The sequence below is a fragment of the Odontesthes bonariensis genome, chromosome 23 (genome assembly GCF_027942865.1).
Source record: "Odontesthes bonariensis isolate fOdoBon6 chromosome 23, fOdoBon6.hap1, whole genome shotgun sequence".
NCBI lineage: Eukaryota > Metazoa > Chordata > Actinopteri > Atheriniformes > Atherinopsidae > Odontesthes > Odontesthes bonariensis.
This window is the reverse complement of record NC_134528.1, coordinates 13455989-13477129: the sequence shown is the minus strand read 5'-3', so window position 1 is coordinate 13477129 and position 21141 is coordinate 13455989. Positions and strand designations below refer to the sequence as shown.

The window sequence follows — 21141 nt, the reverse complement described above, 5'->3', positions numbered from 1 at the left end:
CATGTAAGACCTGTGGGCCTGTTTACTAGTTTTAGAAAGTTCTCAGATACTGTAGTTTCTGCCTACCATTGGACAGATGTGTGTGTGTGTGTGTGTGTGTGTGTGTGTGTGTGTGTGTGTGTGTGTGTGTGTGTGTGTGTGTAAAACAGCTGCCTGCTGTGGCCGCAAAATAACACTCTGACGGTGATGGCAGTGAATGAAAATAAGATAGGGACGTTAAGATGTAAGCAGTAAGCAAAAACATGTTGTAACCCTCACAGTGCTGAGAGGAGTTTTGTGGTTTCACTCCTATATGGCACTTCAGGTTCAAGCAGTAATGTAATCCATACTTAAGAGGAAAACAATCATCAATCTACAGATGTTCTAAAGAAATAAATTCATATTTTCATACACACGCACCCACACATATATATGCATATATATATGCAATGGATATAGTTATCATACCAAATGATAAATATAAGGGTTATGAGCAGTGTCAAGCTTCTTTTCTTGTGAAGAGCATAATCTCTATAACATATTCATCCAACCAACTTCAGTTCTCTGTTACTGATCCAGTTCATTAAAAATAAATGATTAGCCCAGCAGGTAAGAGGCAGACAATGTGATGAAGAGGCTGCAAGTCTATCACAGAGCTTAAATCTACGAAACAAGCTCGGGCGGACTTATAGTTTACAATTCATGGGACATGCATGTGTTTGGACTGAAAATATTAAAGAATAACCAATGCAGCCATGAGGATACATACAGAACCCAACTGGTCAGGTCTGGTTTTAACCCATGAAGATACAGCTCAAAACCAATGAAACGTTATCCTGCTCTAATGTATGTAATTTAAAAAAGTAAAAATATAATGTAAACTTCACACACTTCTGTAAATATACCTTCACTTTGAGTGGGGTGAAATTCGTAGTAATGGCCCCAATTCTTATTTTCTAATTTGTCAGGTCTGTTTTAGTTAATTATCACTAATTATCCAAATCTATTTTCAATAATTAAACTGCAATAATATAAAAAATGCCAGTACGGAGTGAACAATATTTTTGAGCCACTGATGAGTCATTTCAGTTTTAAATCATCTCTAAAAAAATAACTCGGTTTTCAGAAAGAGAATATTACTTTCACTTGTTTTTTTGTTATATTTAATTGAAAGGTTGTTCTTATTCTAACTGCAAGAGGACACTGTTCGCTGCAGTTTGTTCCAAGGACTGTTTAGCCTATAGTAACACAAAATGAAGATAAAAGGGAAACAATTGTCACAGATTACTTTTAACTTAAACATGAAAACATGTCTTGTCTTTTTGTTAATTATGTCATCAAAGATTTTGTGGTCCAAAAAGTTTTTTAATTATGAAAATTGTTGCCGTACGCTCTTTTTTGTTATAAATGTTTGTTTTGATGTGTTTTCTTACATGTTGTATGTTCTTTTTTGTTTTCTGTTGAAGTTCTCTTCTGTGCTGTTGGTGAACCATCACAAAACAATTTGGTTTCCTGTTTAGTTGTGATGTCTTTTTTCTGAAATTTTTCTTTGATTTTGGTTTAATTTTAATTTTATGCTTTGCCCGATAATGTCACGATTTGCATTTAAAAACCATAGTAGAACCACCTACAGAGTGAAGACATAAAAAAGTGTAATAACAACTAAAAAACTCTGGTGGTTTTTATTTATACAAAAATCAAAAAGGTTTGTAAGTAGCCCTGCAATAGCCTGACACCCTGCACAGAGTGTGCTGCGAATCTCAGCAAATGGTGGCTGGGAAAGGCTCCAACCACCCGTGACCCTGAATGGAGTTAAGTGGGCACATACATATGTATGTATGTATGTATGGATGGATGGATGAATATACATATGGATGAATGGATGGACTCTAAGTATCAGCAGGCACAGCACAGAGTCTGCTCCCTTTTCCACTGTGACTGGATAAAAAAAGATTGTGACCGCCTCCTTCTGTTCTTTTGTGTGATGTGACAGTCAATCAAGTCAGTCCTGCCAGGTTTGGATTTATCTTCTGCAGCAGGAGGCTCTGTTTACAGATATTACAGCACTTCCTAATACTTCCTCAGAGGAGAAAAAGGCTGTGTGACTGGCTCTACACAAAAACTCTTGTTTAGGAGCATGAGCGAAAGCTGCTTATGACTCAGACTGTGGCTCCAAGAGTGCATGACAAGGATCTTACCTGTTGCAACTCTAACTTTTAAATAAATCTAAATGTTTTCTGCCCTCCTGTCTGAAACAAATATGGGGTCAGCAGACTACCTGCCAGGTTCCATCAAGACTGCAGATCCCCACCAATGTTTGACTGTAGACTTCAGTTACACAGTACGATAAGAAACTATCTGCTGAATTGTATAGTGTAAGACCCTGTGAGGCACTGCTGGGCCTTTCATTACGAAGCCGTTACTCACACATGGCCGGTTTCGTGAGCGACTACAAAAGCGGAGGAAAAGCCGTCCTCATGGTTCAGGGTGCAGCTCCTCAGTGGGTGGCACATCCCCGTCACCGGAGCATAACCTGGTCAACAAAAAAAAATAATCCACACAGCCCTAACAATCAAGAACCAGAATGAAGGAAGGGACTCTCATGCAGTGCAATAAAGTAGAAAATGTTCTCTTTATATGGCGTAATAGAACTATTAGGGTGCTATCTGAAGTAATAGCAGTTATTGTAAAGGTCTTTTCAATGTGTGCAGTTTCAGACTAACTCTGGGATGGGAGTAGTTTAAGACACAAAGATGATTACTGATGATTATTGAAGATGATTATTCTTTAAATGAAAAGTAGAAACTGTATAGTATAAACTGTTTTTATAATTGCTTGGATAGAAAAGTTTGCATTAAAAACAGAGGTGGAATGCTTCTAAGGAATGGGTGAATTGATGCTCTGCATTCAGACTCAGTTATCATTCAATACATCTTGGGCTCTGCCTGACTAGTTGTATGCAAAAATTACGTGATAAAAGTTTTAACCCATGGAAAAAACACTGTAAAACTACGTTGTTTAATCTGACTGAATACCAAGCACTAACAGAAGTTTAATTGGGGCTTTGAAAGGAACCTGAAGTTTAGCTTAGTTATCAAACATTTCCTCTTGATTAATTAAAAAAAAATCTTGAAAGGAACTTCAGAAGCCTCTAGTCATCATTACCCTGCAGACACCCAACTGGCAGGACATCATATCATCAGTGCACCAGTGCAACAAACTTTTAAGCAAAGCACAGACATTAAACATAACTCGACCAAGAGATGTGCAGCGATTCAGCTTAGCGCATTTGGTTTGGTTCAGAAGCACGCTATTTTAGGCCTTCTTTTGGCTGCTTTCAGATACTTTTCATGCTTTCTGACCTTCAGAAGACTCTTTGGCATGCAGGTAAAAAGCAGAAAATGCAGCAGGCAGACAGATGGTGATAAAGACTCTTAAAAGAAATGTATATCAGGTTATTTTGGTGGTGCTGAAAATAAGAAAAATGTCTGCAGCAAGCTATTTCAATCATAGCAAAGTGGGTCTTCGCTACTTTATACCTGTGTTTTATCAAGACTGCTTTAGATCCAGATGACAAACGGCTCTATTAAAAAATGACAACATAATGAGCATATTAATGCTGCAAATGAAGTAGCGAAACATGGAAGCAGTTGTGGAGCATGACCCTTTATCTGACAGACAGATAAAGGGAATTCAGGAGAATGCAGATTACATTCCCATGAAGAGGCCAGCTCTGGAGCTTTGCACATTCAAGCGAAAAGTGGCAGCAGCAGCAGCAATGGTTGAAAATGTGTTTTTCTTCTGCTGATGGCAAGAGTGAGGAGTGAAGTGGTCTGTCTTCTGGTTGATAAACTCAAACATTAAACATCTTGCATGTGAAATCCTTCAGTTACAAGAAGAGCACTAGAAAACACTTGAAATAACTGATTACAGCATATTTGCAAAGCATTATCACTCAATATTTCAGTTTGAAACAGCAAGCTTTTGCATTAGAAAGTTTTTTTTTCCCCAACAGCTTAAAAACTGTATCTGGATATAGAATCTACCATGTCACAGCTAAACGTTAACGAGAGAGTGTGAAGTCTTCTCGTGACCCTGAGACACAGCGAATGGTCCCCACCTACGCAGTGCAAGGTGCCATAGAAACTGGGTTTGTTATGAACAAAACACAAGTGCAGCTATGGCAACATCTGTGGGTGTGGCAGGCAAACCAGGTAGCCTCAAGACGTCCTCTGAACATGACACATGTGCTTTAAAAGTTAAAAATACACACAGGTCAATGCAAGATATTGAGCTTGAGCTCAGAGAATGTTTGTTCATCCTGGACCCGGTGTCTGTGAAGGTTAGGCTGCTCACTTCAAATTTTGTTTTGAAGGACTGAAAAGAAGAAGTACAAGGTGAGACAAACTGAGAGGACAACGTGTATAGTACAAAAATATTTGGATTCCGTCTATCGATTATTTAACAGTGAAGACAGGTCCATACTGAACTAAAGATCTTTAAAAAAAAAAATAACGAGCCAACATTTCTGTTTTTTCTCCACATGCCAAAAACCTTCTATCAATTTTAATAAAAAAAATTTCCAGGGTGGCATCAATGTCAACTCGGCAAGGTTTTGGAAAGCTATAATTATTTTTCTGTGAGGTCGCCGTTGGCGGAGTAGGTCTCTTGGCTGCAGCCCCCTCTTTAAAGTTTCCATCGACCTTACCTGGGCAAGACTTGAAGCCAACCCCTTTGTGAATGGAAGCAGATATCAGCACTCACTCTGCACAGGCCTCGATCGAGAAAAATACAGTACCTTGCATACCTGCGGGACCAAAATCTTGCCTTGTGAGGAAGATGGCATGGTCGTGGTACTCCGCATGGTCAGGGTCACGGCGTTGCTGCGTGTTGGCCCATCGGCACACCTGCTCCAGGCTGCGAGATGGGTTGCCACGCTCGATCAGGCTTATAGACTGCAAAACGACGAAAGAAGAACGGAAAGAAGAGCACTTGAGCAAGCTTCGACAGAAATGTAATTACCCATCCCAGTCAATCCCCCTGACAGGGCACCAATCCTCTTGAGGGGAAAGAAGACTAACTGACATTTCACCTTCACTTCAGATCTGCACGTACTCTTACTTTAAAATTTATGAAAGGTGATAACTTTTTGATTAAATTTCCAAGAACAATTGCACAAAGGGAATATCTGCAGAGCCCAAAATAGAGATAGTATTCACATAACAGCAGCTGTCTGACACATGGGAGCAGAATGCATATGTGATTTATCAAGTTTCTGAGCCCCTCTTCATCCTCTGGTACTCCTGTAGGTGTAAGAGCACAGACATAGAAGAAGAGCTGACACAACCACTAATTGTACACTTTTTAATTATATGTTCAGTTTGAGGAAAGTAAACTGTCATGTTATAGGTTTGATATATTTCAAGTGTTTTAAACTCCCCAACATTTGAAAGTTGATGTGACTAAAGAATGTTGGGATTGTGGCAATTTCCAGAATCTTAGTGAGTAAAATACTGTCAAAGTGTCATCTTGAAGGAAACACAAAAATCTGTGTCAATTCTACTTTACGTAACCTAAAACATCCGATTTTCACAGAAGTCTTGAAAATAAAGACGCTTCAGTCGTACAATGAGACAAATATATCATAACTGGTTATTTGGCTGTTCATTTAGAAACAAAAAGGATCCAATTACACACATCTGTGAAGTGGCGAAAGTTTTATGAGTCACTAGGATTAGCAGATAGTTTGAATTTAGAGTCAGGTGTTTTAAATCAACGATCCTATTCAGGGATGAGTGAGGGCCTTGTTTTATTTCAAGAGCAGGGATTTATGAAAGTCTAAGCTTATCAAAGCATGCTTATTGATGTGAATCATGGCAAGAACAAAAGAGATTTCTGAGAACTTCAGACAAAAAAGAGTTGTTGATGCTCATCAGGAGAAAAAGGTTACAAAACCATCTGTGAAGAATTTACGCCAATTGCACACAGTCTGTGTACAAATGGTGTAAATTTGAAACTTCTAAAAAACTCGAGTTCTTTCTCCCGCTGCTTAGTGTTCACGTTCATGAATCCACCATCATGAGAACAATGCACAACAACAGTGTGCATCGTAGGGCTGCAAGAAGAAGCCTTGCTCCTCTCTGAAAGAATATCGCTGCCGATATGCAGTCAGCTGCAGATCGCGTGGACGAGTCAGAAAGAAGTTGGGGGGGGTAAAAAAAAAAATTCTAACATCTAGATGCAATAAAAAGTTTTGTGGACGGATAAGTCCAAATAACAAAGTTTTTTTGTTTTAAGGTTTTAATAATAACCTCAACCCATCTGTGAAAATATCACAGTAACATGGTTATTTTTTGTTGTTAGTTTTCTGCTTCGGGCCAGGATGGCGTGTCACCACTGATGGAACTATGAATACTAAATTATCTACGTAAATTTTATGAGAAAATGTATCCAAAAGTGGGTCTGTGGTAAAATAGAAAATCAGTATGAAGTTAATGATTTGAAATGGCCAAATCAGAGGTCTAATCTTCTTTCAAAAGAAATGTAGTGGAATGACCTGAAATGAGCAGTCCATTTAAGGAAACCTACCATAATGTTGGTGCATAATGAAAGCAAAAGGTTCAAACAACCTAGCCTGGCGACGCCATCCTACGTACTTCCGCCCAAAGATTTTGGCTCCGCACATAGTCTGGCCAAATCCCCCTACCTCGGTTCGCTCAGTGTTTTGCCAATCAGCAAACAGTTGCGAGTGGTGACGCAGAACTCACGCGCGGAGTCCATTGTAGTCCATATAATTGTAGTTCAACCGCAGCGGAAATAAACATGGCGACGGAAGAACGCTAGAAGCTATCCATGAAGTTGTCTCAACTCTGGAGAGCATTACACAATTAAAACGAGAGCAAGAGGAATGCCTCGTCAATTTTGTTAGTGGCAAGGATGTCGTAGCTCTCCTTCCAACTGGCTTTGGGAAAAGTTTGATTTATCAAATGGTACCGGTATAATGAAAGCGGATGTGGGAAGCGTGATTCGCGAGCTAGAGCCTCGCGAGAGTAAGCATGAACCTCGGCGCATAACCAACGTCATTTCTAAACATTACTGATTGGTTAAGGGAACTCCGTTACTCCAATGAATTTAAGTTGCTGGGTAAGGTCCCGCCCTCCATGGAAACGGACAGAGTCAACAGTCGGCTTTCGCCCAGGCTACAAACAACCCCCCACCCCCCTAAAATGTAACATTGGATCATTTTTATCAATAAGTAGATTTTACCAAAGTACAGAACATATTCTACCTATTGTATGGTATTTCTATTTCAGTTTGTGCAAATAGTTTTGTTTCAGATCATGCTTGTGCAGAAGGTTCCAATATTCACACAGAGTGAGTCTCTGATCATACAAGGCTGAAAAGGCTTTTCTGGGATTTCTTCAGGTTCCTTGACTCCTCCCCCTCAGTCCAGACACATGCATGTTATTTCCACTGGTGATTCTAAACAGGCCATAGGTGTCAGTGTAAATGTTTGTCCGTCACTCAGGGATAGGAGTCAGCAGGTATAGCTCTGTGCTTGTTTTTTCTCTCAAACTGCCATCATGCATACGGATGATGTCCAGGTGGAAACGCTTGAAGTTGGGGAGCAACTTGTTGTTTTGTCCTCAGTCTTACACAAATCCAGTCTAACTACAAGTTCTAGTGGAGGATGAAATAGTGTGGGGATGGACAAAGCTGCTTATATACAGTCAATGAAAGTAGTGGAGAAATGAAGCCACCCAGCGGGACTTTGCAAAACATGTCTTTCTTCTATGAGTGAGAGTTACATGCAGAGCTGAAGAAACATTTAACATGTCTGAGTTTATCAACAAAAGCCAAATGTTGAAAGCCCAGACTGCAGGCAGCATCAGCCAATTCTGTATATTAAAAGGCTTTTTAGTGCAGATGGACATAGAGCCAATGACTCACTGGTGTCTGTCATGTTGCATAAAATGCACATTTTATCAGACCTCATTACAGCGTGACTTGCAACCTGCGAACAACACATGTGGCAACACGTGAATAAAAAATAAAAAAAGGAAAAAGAAAAGAACAAATCAAACCGTGATACATACATTCAATAAACATGCAAATACTGCACTTGCATTGAGTTCCTTCAGCAACAAACTAGCTGACAGATACAGATACATTTGTTTGCTTTTCTTTATTTTTCCTCCTTTCACATTCCTCATCAAGTGTACTTCTGTTAGAGTAATTAATGAAAAAATAATTATATTCTGTGGTTTATCAAAACAAGTGGCATCTACCTTTGAATCTTTCATAATGGAGAGCCAGTTTCATTGTGTCTGTATTCTGCATTATATTTACATAATGCACTGCTCTCTGAGCATAAACAAATGCATTTATTCCCCTTATTTGCAATTATCAGGTGACAAGTAATCATTTTTGTGTTTTAGCATCATAAAGGTGAGTATCAATGTTGGTATTAGAGTATATTCATGCTCTTTTCTATACGTGTACTTCCATTCCCCATGTCATTGACCCAGAAATAGAAATAGAAATAGACATAATCATACTGTTATACATGGCAGAAATTAAGAGGGAAAGTTTGCCAATCATTCACCAGAACCTCACGAGCTCAGTAAGGAACATCTTATACATTGTGTGCTCATTCTGTAAAAAAACAACAATGACTGATGACTTTAGGGTGGAGTGGAGTTGTACTTAATCTTGTTTCAGGCTACAACAAGACTTGGAACCTCATTCAGTGCTCCAACATATTTTCCAGAGGAAGATTAAGTGATTTGTTGTTTAATTTTTAGTCTGTCTTGTTTTCAGTCCAATCAAAATAGAATACAACATAAAATAATCTATGGGTTGTGATCAGAAAATAAAAATTTGTGAATTCAAACGAGACAGTGATCTGGGAATCATTTCAAATGTGTTTTTAATTAAAAATGTTATAAAAAAACAAAACTTTTAAATATTGAGACTGGGAGATTTTGAGCTCATTTAAGTTTGATGCCAGCAACACGGATCAAAAACGTGTGTATCAGGGCAACAAAAGATATTGGGGAACCAGACACAGATGGATGGTGGAAAGTATGTAAACTTGACAAAAAAAATCCCAGAGAGGCCGAGTCTTTCAAAAGTAAAGATGGATAAGAGTTTACTACTCAGTGTGGGACTGTGTGGACTAAATTTTTGGTTTACGTATTATATTTCTCAATATGAAATTGCATTAAACTGACTTTGGGCATTTCATTATCTACACAGTATGTATCACAATTGAAAGATACAGAAAAATATCTGTGTGCAGGAGACGAGGCTGAAAAACCAAAAATGAATGGTATTTTTTTTTCGCTTGCACATGTGTTATCTTAGGCCCTCAGGCAGTATTGTATTAGAAACAGACCTGATTTTGTAGTTAAAATAATTGTGTGGGCTCAGAAACAACTTTGGAAACACTTTGTTGCTACGACCGCCTATCCAAGTTTAAAACAGACGTATAAATAAAATCCAGAGATGTTCTTGGCTTCTCTAGGCCTGAGCTCATTTGAGATGGACTTTATGAAGTGGGAAATTGTCCTGTGTTCATACACTATCCTGTGATCTACTTGCAAGCATCACACTTTTTTTATGACACACAATTGCTTGTCAGCACATCAAAAGCAAAGAAAACCGTATGTGGCATCACTCACCTGCCGGTACCCGACCATTATCATGCGGACAAGGACGACGTTGATGTTGGTTCCCAAAGATTCATCGTGATAGATTTCATCAACCTGAAATAAAGGCAACAACGCCTGTTACTGATCTGAAAGATGAAGAGGACTTAGAGCATTAGCTGATTTGAGAAAATCGCATGATATTGAGCAGAACATAACGCTGTGCTCAAGACATTGATAGAGTGTTACTACAAAGACTTTGAGGCTCAATGTCTGTGGGAAGAAAACTACAGTGTTTCCACTCAACTCAAAAAGCTAAAATGATCACGGTCTCTGGTTTGCATCCTGCATTCCATTAACCTTGCTTCCCATTTTGTTTTGACAAGCTTTCCCACTTGTGTTCTCCGTTGTGTTTACATGCATCCTTGTTTCACACCAGGTCTTAATTTTCTGATTGCCTCACTTGCATCTTTTTGGTCATAACCTTCCTCAGTATACATATTCTGTGTTTTCTTTGTTTAGTTTGCCAGATCCTTGTCTTGTTGTGTACACTCCTTATGTCAAGCTTAGTTTCTGGATTTAAAAAAGACTTAGTGGACTTAGTGTCATTGCATCATGTTCAGTTTTGTTCTAAATCTAAGTTTATTACTTCCTCTTGCCTTCTTCTCATAATTCAATTCCTTTGGGTTTCACACTCTTCCTCTTCTCACACAGCATGAGAAAAAATTGTGTGAAAGACTTTCAATAGGCTTTACAAAACAATAGCAAAGGTCCATGAGTCCTTCTGTAATTGATGGCCATTTATTATTAAGTGGTACTTACAAAGTCTAAATCATGCTAATCATGGCCACTAATTATGCAATAAGAGGCCCCCGAATGACAAAGAAACAACTGGAGGTTGTTTTTCTTATGTGACCTTGTAAAATACCTACAGTGAGCATGTGCTACTGTGTGATGTTTTGCTCAGGATGATTTAATTGAATGCAGTTTTTTTTAGACTATTGCTTCTGAAAGTTTAAAAAAAAAAGAAAAACATTCAATGCTTTCTAACAGAAGATAGATTATGTTTATTGTCATCTGTGTTGGTGAGATTTATAAAGTTCCATATTTTAAGGATTGTAGTGCTCTCAACACTGACGGCATAATTCACTTTCTTATATGTGTTCTGTTATCTGTTATGTTGTTGGTTCATCGTCTTTAATGTTGTGCGGTTCATTGTCTTGAATGTTATGATGCATTTAATAGTTGCGGTCTCTTTAAGAGATCCGGTGACGTTTCATGATAACAGCTGTTCTGTTGATGCGCGAGCTGTCAGTTGGAACTGTCAGTTGGAACTGTCAGTTGGAACTACCAGTTGGAACTGTCAGTTTTTGGTCAGTTAATAAACGCGACTCACAGAGTCTTAATGTGAGAAGTTTTCGGCTCATCTTTTCGCCTAAAGGCAACTTCCACACTGGTGACCCCGACGTTTGTTTACTGGACGTATCCAGATCGCCATGACCGCAAACGCTGTGTCTCTCAAGCTCCCCGAATTCTGGGAATCGTCTTCTTCTGCCTGGTTCGCTCAGACTGAGGCACAGTTTGCCTTGCGTCAGATAACGGCCGACGAAACAAAATACTACTATGTGGTATCTGCCCTCGGAAGTTCTACGGCATCGAGAGTAGTGAGCCTTCTTAAACGTCCTCCTCTGACGAGAAAGTATGAAACTCTGAAAGAATACTTACTGAAAACATTCGAACTATCTGACACAGAGAGGGCTAGCAGGCTTTTCTCTCTTCAAGGGCTCGGTGACAGCAAGCCCTCAGAGCTAATGGACCGAATGCTCGATCTGCTCGGTGACAACAAGCCAGATTTCCTTTTCCTCCACCTTTTCCTGCGCCAACTGCCTGCTCATGTGAGAGCTGCTTTGGCCAACACTGCCAGCACTGATTGTAGAGAACTGGCTGCTGAGGCTGACAAGTGTTTCCTGGCTAGTCAACAGCCCTGCGCAGCTGCCCTTCTTCCTGCTAGTGCTGTTGCTGTATCAGAAATATCTGATGATCACATGCTCATCGCAGCAGCAGCCCCGCGTCGGCAGCAGTCTTCAGGTGTGTGCTACTACCATGCCAGGTTTGGCCCCAAGGCCAAACGATGCCGCTCTCCATGCAGCTTCAGTGGAGCGGGAAACGCCAAGGCCGGCGCTCACTAGTGGCCGTGAGCGTCGGCCATGCCGGTGGGCTGCTCTTCATCCACGACTCCATCTCCGGCCGGCGATTCCTCTGCGACACAGGGGCACAGCGGAGTCTACTTCCTGCTTCACAGGTGGACGTGGTGGCTGACACCCACGGCCCCCCCATGGAAGCCGCCAATGGAAGCCCTATCCGTACATACGGCACAAGGCATGTTGAACTGTGTTTTGACGGCCAATGCTTCGGCTGGGACTTTGTGACTGCCAAAGTCGCTGTTCCCCTCTTAGGATCAGATTTTTTGTGTGCATTTGGACTGTTAGTGGACGTTAAAAATCAGCGCTTGATCGACGCCGTCACTTTCTGTTCTTATGCCTGCGCGCTCAGCGACTCTGGCGCAGAACACCTCTCCAGCCTGCTCTCTGTCACGGACAGTTTCCAACGGCTGCTCGCCGAGTTTCCAGCACTCACCCAGCCCACTTTCTCCTCTTCTACAGCCAAGCACGGTGTAGAGCACCACATCGACACCACTGGCCCACCTGTGTACGCCCGCGCTCGACGCCTCGAGCCGAACAAGCTTGCCGTAGCCAAGACAGAGTTCGAGTCCATGGAGCGCCTGGGGATTGTTCGACGCTCCAACAGTCCTTGGGCCTCTCCCCTACACCTCGTCCCCAAACCAGGGGGGGGCTGGCGTCCTTGCGGGGACTACCAACGGCTCAACGACGCGACAACGCCTGACCGCTACCCAGTGCCGCACATCCAGGATTTTTCAGCGCACCTGGCTGGCAAGGTCATGTTTTCGAAGGTGGACCTGATCAGAGGATACCATCAAGTGCCCGTACACCCTCGCGACATTCCAAAAACAGCTGTAATCACACCGTTTGGTTTGTTTGAGTTCCTGCGCACACCATTTGGGCTCAAAAATGCTGCTCAAACGTTCCAGCGGCTCATGGACTCTGTGTTACGGGATCTGCCTTTTCTGTTTGTGTACCTTGACGACATCCTCGTGGCCAGTTCATCACCTCCAGAGCACCTTTCGCACCTTCGCACTCTGTTCGAGCGACTTACCGACCACGGGCTCATCATCAATCCAGCCAAGTGCGAGTTCGGTCGGTCCACCATAGACTTTCTGGGGCACAGAGTCACGAAGGACGGGGTTGTTCCCCTTCCGTCAAAAGTGGAGGCCATCACCACTTTTCCACGCCCAGTCACTGTCAGAGCCTTACAGGAGTTCCTTGGCATGGTTAACTTTTACCACCGTTTTCTCCCCAGGGCTGCCCAAACCATGCGGCCCCTGTACGAGGCTCTGAAAGGTGCCAAGCCTAAGCACACTGTGGACTGGAACACGGAAAGAGACAAGGCTTTTGTGGACGCTAAGACAGCCCTGGCTAAGGCTGCCATGTTGGCCCATCCCGCCTCCTCTGCCCCAATCGCACTTACCACGGACGCCTCGGACTACGCGGTCGGTGCGGTTTACGAGCAGTGGGTGGGTAAAGCTTGGCAGCCTCTCGCCTTTTTCAGCAGGCAGTTACTTCCCAGTGAACGGAAGTATAGCACTTTCGACCGGGAGCTACTTGGAGTGTACCTCGCCATCCGACACTTTCGTTCACTGCTGGAAGGACGCCAGTTCACCGTTTTTGTGGACCACAAGCCTCTGACCTTCGCCATGTCCAAAGTCACTCAGCCATGGTCCGGCAGGCAACAGCGGCAGCTGACTTACATCTCAGAGTTCACGACGGACATTGCACACCTCTCTGGGAAGGACAACCAGGTTGCAGACTGCCTCTCCCGTGCTGTTGCGGGGGCGGTCCACCTCGGTTTGGACTACGGCAGCATGGCAACGGAGCAGGCAACAGACCCGGACGTGCAGGCTTGCCGTTCATCCGCTACTTGGCTGCAGCTTCAGGATGTGGTATTCGACGACGCTGGCACCACTCTGCTTTGCGACATCTCTATGGGCTCCCCTAGGCCTGTTGTGCCTGCGAAGTGGAGGCGGCCTGTTTTCGACGCCATCCATAGCCTCTCACACCCCGGAACCAAGGCTTCACAACGGCTGGTGGCAGCAAAGTTTGTGTGGCACGGACTTAAAAAGGACGTGAGGGACTGGGCGAACACCTGTGTGGAGTGCCAACGTGCCAAAGTACACCGCCACACCAAAGCGCCACTAGAACAATTTCAAGTGCCTGAACGACGTTTCGACCACGTCAACATCGACCTAGTTGGCCCACTTCCACCCTCGCAGGGTTACACTCATGTACTCACTATGGTCGACAGGACCACACGGTGGGCAGAGGCTGTTCCACTGTCATCCATAACATCAGCGGATGTGGCACGGGCATTTATTGGCACCTGGGTGTCCCGTTTTGGCGCCCCTTCAGACATCTCCTCAGACCGTGGCGCTCAGTTTACCTCCGAGCTTTGGAACGCTGTCGCAGGGAGCTTGGGAGTTAAACTCCACCGCACCACGGCCTACCACCCCCAGAGCAATGGCCTCTGTGAACGATTTCACAGGTCCATGAAAGCCTCCCTGCGTGCCAGCCTGAAGGACAGTTCCTGGGCTGACAAGCTCCCATGGGTCATGCTGGGCATCAGGACAGCGCCGAAGGAAGACCTCCAGGCCTCCTCTGCAGAGCTGGTCTACGGTCAGCCACTGCGGGTCCCCGGGGATTTCGTCCCCAGCACCACGACCCCTTGGTCAGCCACACTCCAGCGCTCCAGCCTGTTAGACAATGCCAAGCTGTTTGCTCCACTTGCTACCTCCTGCCATGGTCTACCAAACTCTCACGTCCCCAGTGGCCTACAGTCTGCCGGGTATGTTTCCATTCGTGTGGATGGGCACCGCGGACCTCTCCGTCCGCCTTACGAGGGCCCTTTCCGTGTTGTGGAAACTGGGGACAAGCACTTTGTGGTGGACATTGGGGGCAAACCGGAGTGTATTTCTGTGGACCGCCTTAAACCAGCTCACCTTGATCTGGCCAGGCCAGTTGAGTTGGCGCAGCCCCCAAAACGGGGACGGCCTCTGACTAGGCCCCCCCTTTCCGTTCCTCCTGCCCCTCGACCATGCCGCAGGGGAGCCCCACAGACAGCCACTGAGGGGGCGGTTCCGCACTCTCAAATTCGGCGGAGCCGCACTGGACGTTTGATTCGCCCCCCACGCTGTTGATATTTTTTCTCAGGTTTTCTGTTAGAGTGAATTCTGAGGGGGCATGTGTAGTGCTCTCAACACTGACGGCATAATTCACTTTCTTATATGTGTTCTGTTATCTGTTATGTTGTTGGTTCATCGTCTTTATTGTTGTGCGGTTCATTGTCTTGAATGTTATGATGCATTTAATAGTTGCGGTCTCTTTAAGAGATCCGGTGACGTTTCATGATAACAGCTGTTCTGTTGATGCGCGAGCTGTCAGTTGGAACTGTCAGTTGGAACTGTCAGTTGGAACTGTCAGTTGGAACTACCAGTTGGAACTGTCAGTTTTTGGTCAGTTAATAAACGCGACTCACAGAGTCCTAATGTGAGAAGTTTTCGGCTCATCTTTTCGCCTAAAGGCAACTTCCACAGGATGACCTATTGGCTGAGACACAACATAAAAGTGTTTTCATCAGAGACAACAAGGAAGCTATGCTCTCATTATATCTATATAGGCTACAAAGTGGGTTCTTTGCATTTATTTTTTTATTTTTGTTGCTTCCATGTTGGTGGTAGGTGGGGGTTATTCAGATGGATGTTATTACATCCTACACACTGGATTTTCAACCACTAACATAATTATTAATTTGGCTCTCTCGAAATCAGTCTACTTTATCTGAAATCTGCTGGGACAAATGGTATGTTGTCATGTTTGTTGCAGAAAGCTCTCAAACCATGATTTTTTTTCCATTTCTTGAAACAAATTTAGAACAATGATTAAATACTATAACACACTGGCCACCATCCAATGAAAAAAAAACAAAGATGTTATGCAATGGCAAGAAGTCTGACCCCAAAATGTGTCAACTGCTATAGTCTTTGGCTTTATGAGTCTGCTGTGGTATGTGGATGTAAAAACCCAGGCCAGACAAGGATCCTATTCAAATCCCAAACCCACTCTCCACTTTTACTGTGTGTTGTATTTTCGTCAGTTGGTGGCTGCATGTCTGCACTCATAAAGCTAATCAGCTGTTTAACACTGTGGTTGATAAATGGAGATCAGGGGGAAATAACAGGTAGGTGTTTAGTTTTCCATGAATAAGTCATTTAGCAATAACATAAAGATTTGGAGCCACAATAATCAAGAGGTCATTCGGTCTCATTAAGCACCTAACATCCTGGAGCTGTTTCTGAGAGAGTGGTTTGCATGTGAGATGCCTGTGAAAAACTCATAAATTTACTAACTTACATAATAATTATATGCAAAATGTGAGCGTCATTCATCATCACCCTCATTTGTGCAATATCTAATGTCTCTCACATACAAGGTTGTTGTACTGAGACCTTGTTTTCCTTTCCTTGCTCCTGTTATATCATCTTGTTAGAGAAAATGCATCATCATCAAAATACATTTGAATACCACTAACCTCAGAGCTTGAGGAAAATAAACAGTCAACTGTCAATCTTAAAGAACAAACTTTTTTCCTTTAAGTACTGATACTGAACGTTGCAATAAAAAAAAATAAAATAAAATAAAAAACACATTACAGGATTTTTTATATCATCAAACGTTTGAATCAATCTCCCTCTGCAGTGTGCAGCTCATCTGAAAAAGTTTTAGAGATGATTTGATACAACTTTGATCTAAAGATAAAAAACATCTAGGCCCTTTTTCCTCGAAATGACACGCGTGACCCTGTGTCCACCTTTCTGCCACTGAAAGTTTTGGAGCTATTGCCGGTTGGGTTTCTGATGGTGCTTATTAGCCTCTGGTGGTTTGGTCTGTGACAGGCAATATTTAGGCTCAACTTGATTGGCAGGTTATTTCCCTTGACCACCACACTATTTCTAAATGACCCCAACATGAAAAACTTGTCAAAAGGCAGCTGGAAAAAAAGTTAGTAACACATCAAGTAAATAATAAAAACAAATGTCCATTTCATGCAAAGGCACAAATCAAATCCCCAAAAGAGCAGACTGTAACTGTCGCAATATTGAAATATTATTGGGTTAGAGTGCAATGCTGAGGATCATTTTAACTTGAGAGACTAGGCTTCACGGTGATATGGTGGTTAGCATTGTCGACTCACGGCAAGTAGGTTCAAGAAGAAACCTTTCTGTGTGGAGTGGTCATGTTCTGCACGCGCATGCATGGGTTCACTCTGGGTAGTCAAGCTTCCGCCCTCCATTCCAAAACAGGCACACTAGGTTAGTTTGTGATTCCAAACTGAATGTCAAAGTGAGTGTTAATTGTTTGTGTTGCAAAAACCTTGTCGTCTTTTAAAAGACTTTTTACAATATAAAACCACCATCAACTCAATGACTTTTGAGTGCTTACATGAGCACACAGGAAAAAGTCAATGCAGCACACTCGAGATACACCAGATAAATATTGGCTAAGTCCTGTTCCCTGTTCCCTGTTTCAGGCTGCTTTTTAAACTCCCGCTCGTGTAGGCAACCAGCTATATTGTTGGTGTAATTGTTCAAATACTTGCCTGTGTACTAAGCCTGTTACCACTGGATTTCCCCAGGGGGCACACCATTAAACTCAGACCATAGAGAACTCCTGGTTTTGCAGGTTGTTAACAATGAACATAGAGATGAAAAGGAGGTAATAATTATACTGATGTTAAGATCACAAAGAAAAAAAGAACAACTGCAGAATTGTAAATGGTATTCAAGATCCCTAAATCAAAGACGATACCTATTCACATTGCCTCTACCGGTCATCTTCCTATTGCATCCCACATGCATCCAACATTAATTTCTGAGGGCATACACAAATCATGCTATAAATATTCCCAGCATTACTCTGAACTCCTGCATGTCGCCTGTCTCTAAGGAAATATCTTCAGTTTTCCATCCTCACACCTCAGTCTGCCACATCCACCAAACCAGTGCCTGCGTGTCAGGTCAATTACATTGTATAAATACCTATTCTCAGCCTCTGCTTCCGCTCCATGGAAAATTGTTTTTGGGATTTTGCCTGAGCTCTCCAGTCTTATTTTTTTGTTTGCTGAGATTGCATGTTTGAAATAACATCCATCCATCCTTGCTTGTCCACCCTGCCTATAAGCTTCTGGTGTTTGTTAGTTCTTCTCTCTTTTTTTTCTTCAATAAAAACTGACAAGAATGTTAATTAGCGTGCAACGATTCAAGATATGTCACTCCTTGTTACAGATAAGCTAGCTGTTTCTGTTAGCATTATGCTTACCCAAGCTAACCACTGGTAACTGTAACTTTGTCAACATGCTACAGTCCACAGGGATCCAGACTTCAACACATCAATTTCTACTAATCAAAAATCCTGCTAAAAATCAGATCATGGTAACAAATCGCAGAAGTTGAGCAAGTGTTGCAGTTTAAAAAAAACAACAAAAACACGAGGCTTAAATTGTACCATTATTCCATTTTTCGCTCTTATTTCCCTTTCCCAGCAAGCCATTGTAAATACATGAGAATCTTTTGGCTTTATTTATTATATGGAGTAGAAAGGGCAGTGGATGGTGTTAGTCTGCTGACTCATCCTGTACAATGTTTTTCACAATCCTCCCACTGTTCTACTTTCCCTTCTACTCAAAATGTATTTAATTTCTACTTTGCTCTCACCCGCATATGGCTAGGGTTAGGAGTTAAAAGTACTTGATTAGGGTTAGAATGAATGTACGTGGATGGACACTGATATAGGTTACACATGGGTCATGGTTCCTGCCATGTGATGATGCTGCCCTTTCCAAGACAAGATCCTACAGATACATTACCAATCTTACAATTTGTAACAATTGGTTGGGATGGGTCACTGTATCTCTCAACTGGTTAATCTGGTGACCCATGCACAGAGGATGTAGTTCCTCAATGCAGCTGGCCCAGGTTTGAGTTAAAGGCCTGGGGCCTTTAACTGCATGTCCTCCCCACTCTCTCTGCTCTCTTTTCTGTCTACCTACTTCAAAATAAATAGACACTGCCCCCCCCACAAAAAAATTGATTGTGACACAATTAAGTTTCAGACATGTGGGCAAATGTATCTATTACGTACACATATTCATGTAGAATAGGTTCAATGTTCAAAACAATTTGACACCGTCATTATTCAGATTTGGACATCAACCAATAAGTTGATGTCCAAATATGTTCAGGACCCAAAACAAGGGTTTATTTCGCCTACTTATGTAGTGTGATTAAACGCCACTGCAGTGTAATTTCAGGAGAATCAACCACAAATGAATGACATTTACAGAATTACATTAATTTAGTTTAAGTTAATATATGTGTGTTGTGTTAGTCCATTTGTTTTAATTAAATATAATTCTAATCACCTTATATCAAATACTTCACAATGTGGGTTAGATACTTAACTCCTTATGCTTATGTCACTACTCTGTTGATAACCTCTCAGTAGGGACATGCCTCTCAATAACACACAGCACTTGTCTATCAAAGGTCATGTAAGTAATTAGTATCACTGGACAGTGAGCCCTGAAGTGAAGTCCAATGATTTAATTAATGCTAAAGCAGACTGGCTGTCATGAAAACAAGCTGCTTATGTAAAAGACAATATCTGTCTCTCACAAACATGATACACAAAAAGCGAATAACAAGAGGGCGATAAGATAGCGCGGAGCTTTCAGGGGATTGTGCTTCGTGCCATGAAATCTTTGTTGTTTGTTTTTCGTGTTTTAAGAAGAGATGTTACAGCCAAAGATCAAAATAAACTCAGTTTTAGGTTGTTTTAAAAATCTCAAAACCAAATATCTATTATTTATTCTGATTGCCTTTATCTACAGAATGAAAATATGCATGGTAACTCTCAGGCTGCAAACACTCACAAACCAAAGCATGAGGAGAAGATGACATAAAACAAAGTGTAAACAAAAATAGCCTTCGATTAAAAAAGAAATGTTACAAAACATCTTGCATATGCAAATGACAGCAGTAGGTTTGCATTAGAATAAAAAATACATTTAATGTGTTTACTTATATAAAGGCTTGTCCAAGACAGAAGTGTGCTAAGGGTCCACAAAAAGCAAATGTGAGAGCAGAATGCTATAACAACAGCAAGTGTTTGCCATTTAGTTTTCTCTGGGTAGAAGCTATGACTGTGTACAACAAAAGCTCAGTCACTAAAGAAACACTATTTTGGCTTAAATTCAAATTTGTTCTGGGATGTGGGGTTACACCCAAAGCATTTAAGCAAATATTCCATTCACAGAGGCCTACTCAGCCCAATAAATGTTGTAAAGAACCTTTGAGTGACCCCAAATTTGCCCAGATTTGTAATTCAAATTCCTTAACTGGGCCTATACTGACCTATATACATCTGTTTGTACTGGACCTGACACAGGGACACTGTTGAAAAATGAGGACAAAATCATAATGTCATAAACTTTCCATTACGACATTAGTAAACACAGAAGTATATTTTTCTCCTACAGGACTAAGGTCCATACATTTAATCTCTAAAAAAGAATTTCTGGTGAGTCCAGCTGAGGGACGGGCCAACCCAACATACACCAAGATAATTGCAAAGCCAGGAGGAGCAAACAGAGGACTGAAATGGGACTCTTGTGGCTGAAAATGAGACTAGCAGCTGTGGGCTGCAGGAGCTAGGTGTTCCTGGCTTGTGTACAGCATCACACTGACATGGACAAAACCTGGTCCCTGGTCAAACAACACAGCCATTGTGCGGCAGGGACCTCAGCAGTCACCTTGGCTTTGCGCAGACAGGATGTTCAGTAATCAATCCCTCAGGGAGAGTTTCTCCAGGTGGTACTACACATTCTGCTGCCACGGAGCAGGGATTCAGAAGGATTTGAGCGGGCAGAGCTCTTTCAGACACAGCAAGCCTGTGGCTTACGAGTGGAGCTAAAGGGTTTTGACCCCCGTTTTCCGAAACTGCACTTTTGTTTCTCAAAGTTGCACATTTCTCTCCAAAAACATTTACTCAGTATGAAGTGGAATACATGGAAAGAGCTTTCAACTTGATTGTGTTTAATACATAGCTCTGTCACTTTTTACTCCACAGACATCCAAAAATTTTACTCCTCCTGCCAGTGAGCTGAAATACTCTTTAAGTTATCAGAGAAAATGAAACACCAAGGACTGAAAATGACAGAGTGCACTCTCACTGCCACTTCACAGTACAATCAAGGTCAGTCAAAGTCAGACTTTTTGTTCTGTTTAAGACATTTGGAAACAGATTTTAAATCTTGTTTCCTTATC

General features: G+C 42.1%; 1 protein-coding gene across 2 annotated transcripts in view; it reads right to left on the bottom strand.

The window, feature by feature from the left end:
• adamts14 (ADAM metallopeptidase with thrombospondin type 1 motif, 14) overlaps positions 1 to 21141 on the bottom strand; it is a 64389-nt gene that overhangs the window by 22375 nt on the left and 20873 nt on the right. Inside the window, exons 5-7 of one of the 2 annotated variants that reach the window (XM_075458327.1) lie at positions 9663 to 9746; positions 4778 to 4934; positions 2407 to 2512 (exon numbers count right to left, since the gene is read on the bottom strand). In XM_075458327.1, coding sequence (XP_075314442.1) covers positions 2407 to 2512; positions 4778 to 4934; positions 9663 to 9746 — 347 coding nt within the window. The remainder of the gene's footprint in view (positions 1 to 2406; positions 2513 to 4777; positions 4935 to 9662; positions 9747 to 21141) is intronic. The other variant, XM_075458328.1, reaches the window with a different exon arrangement.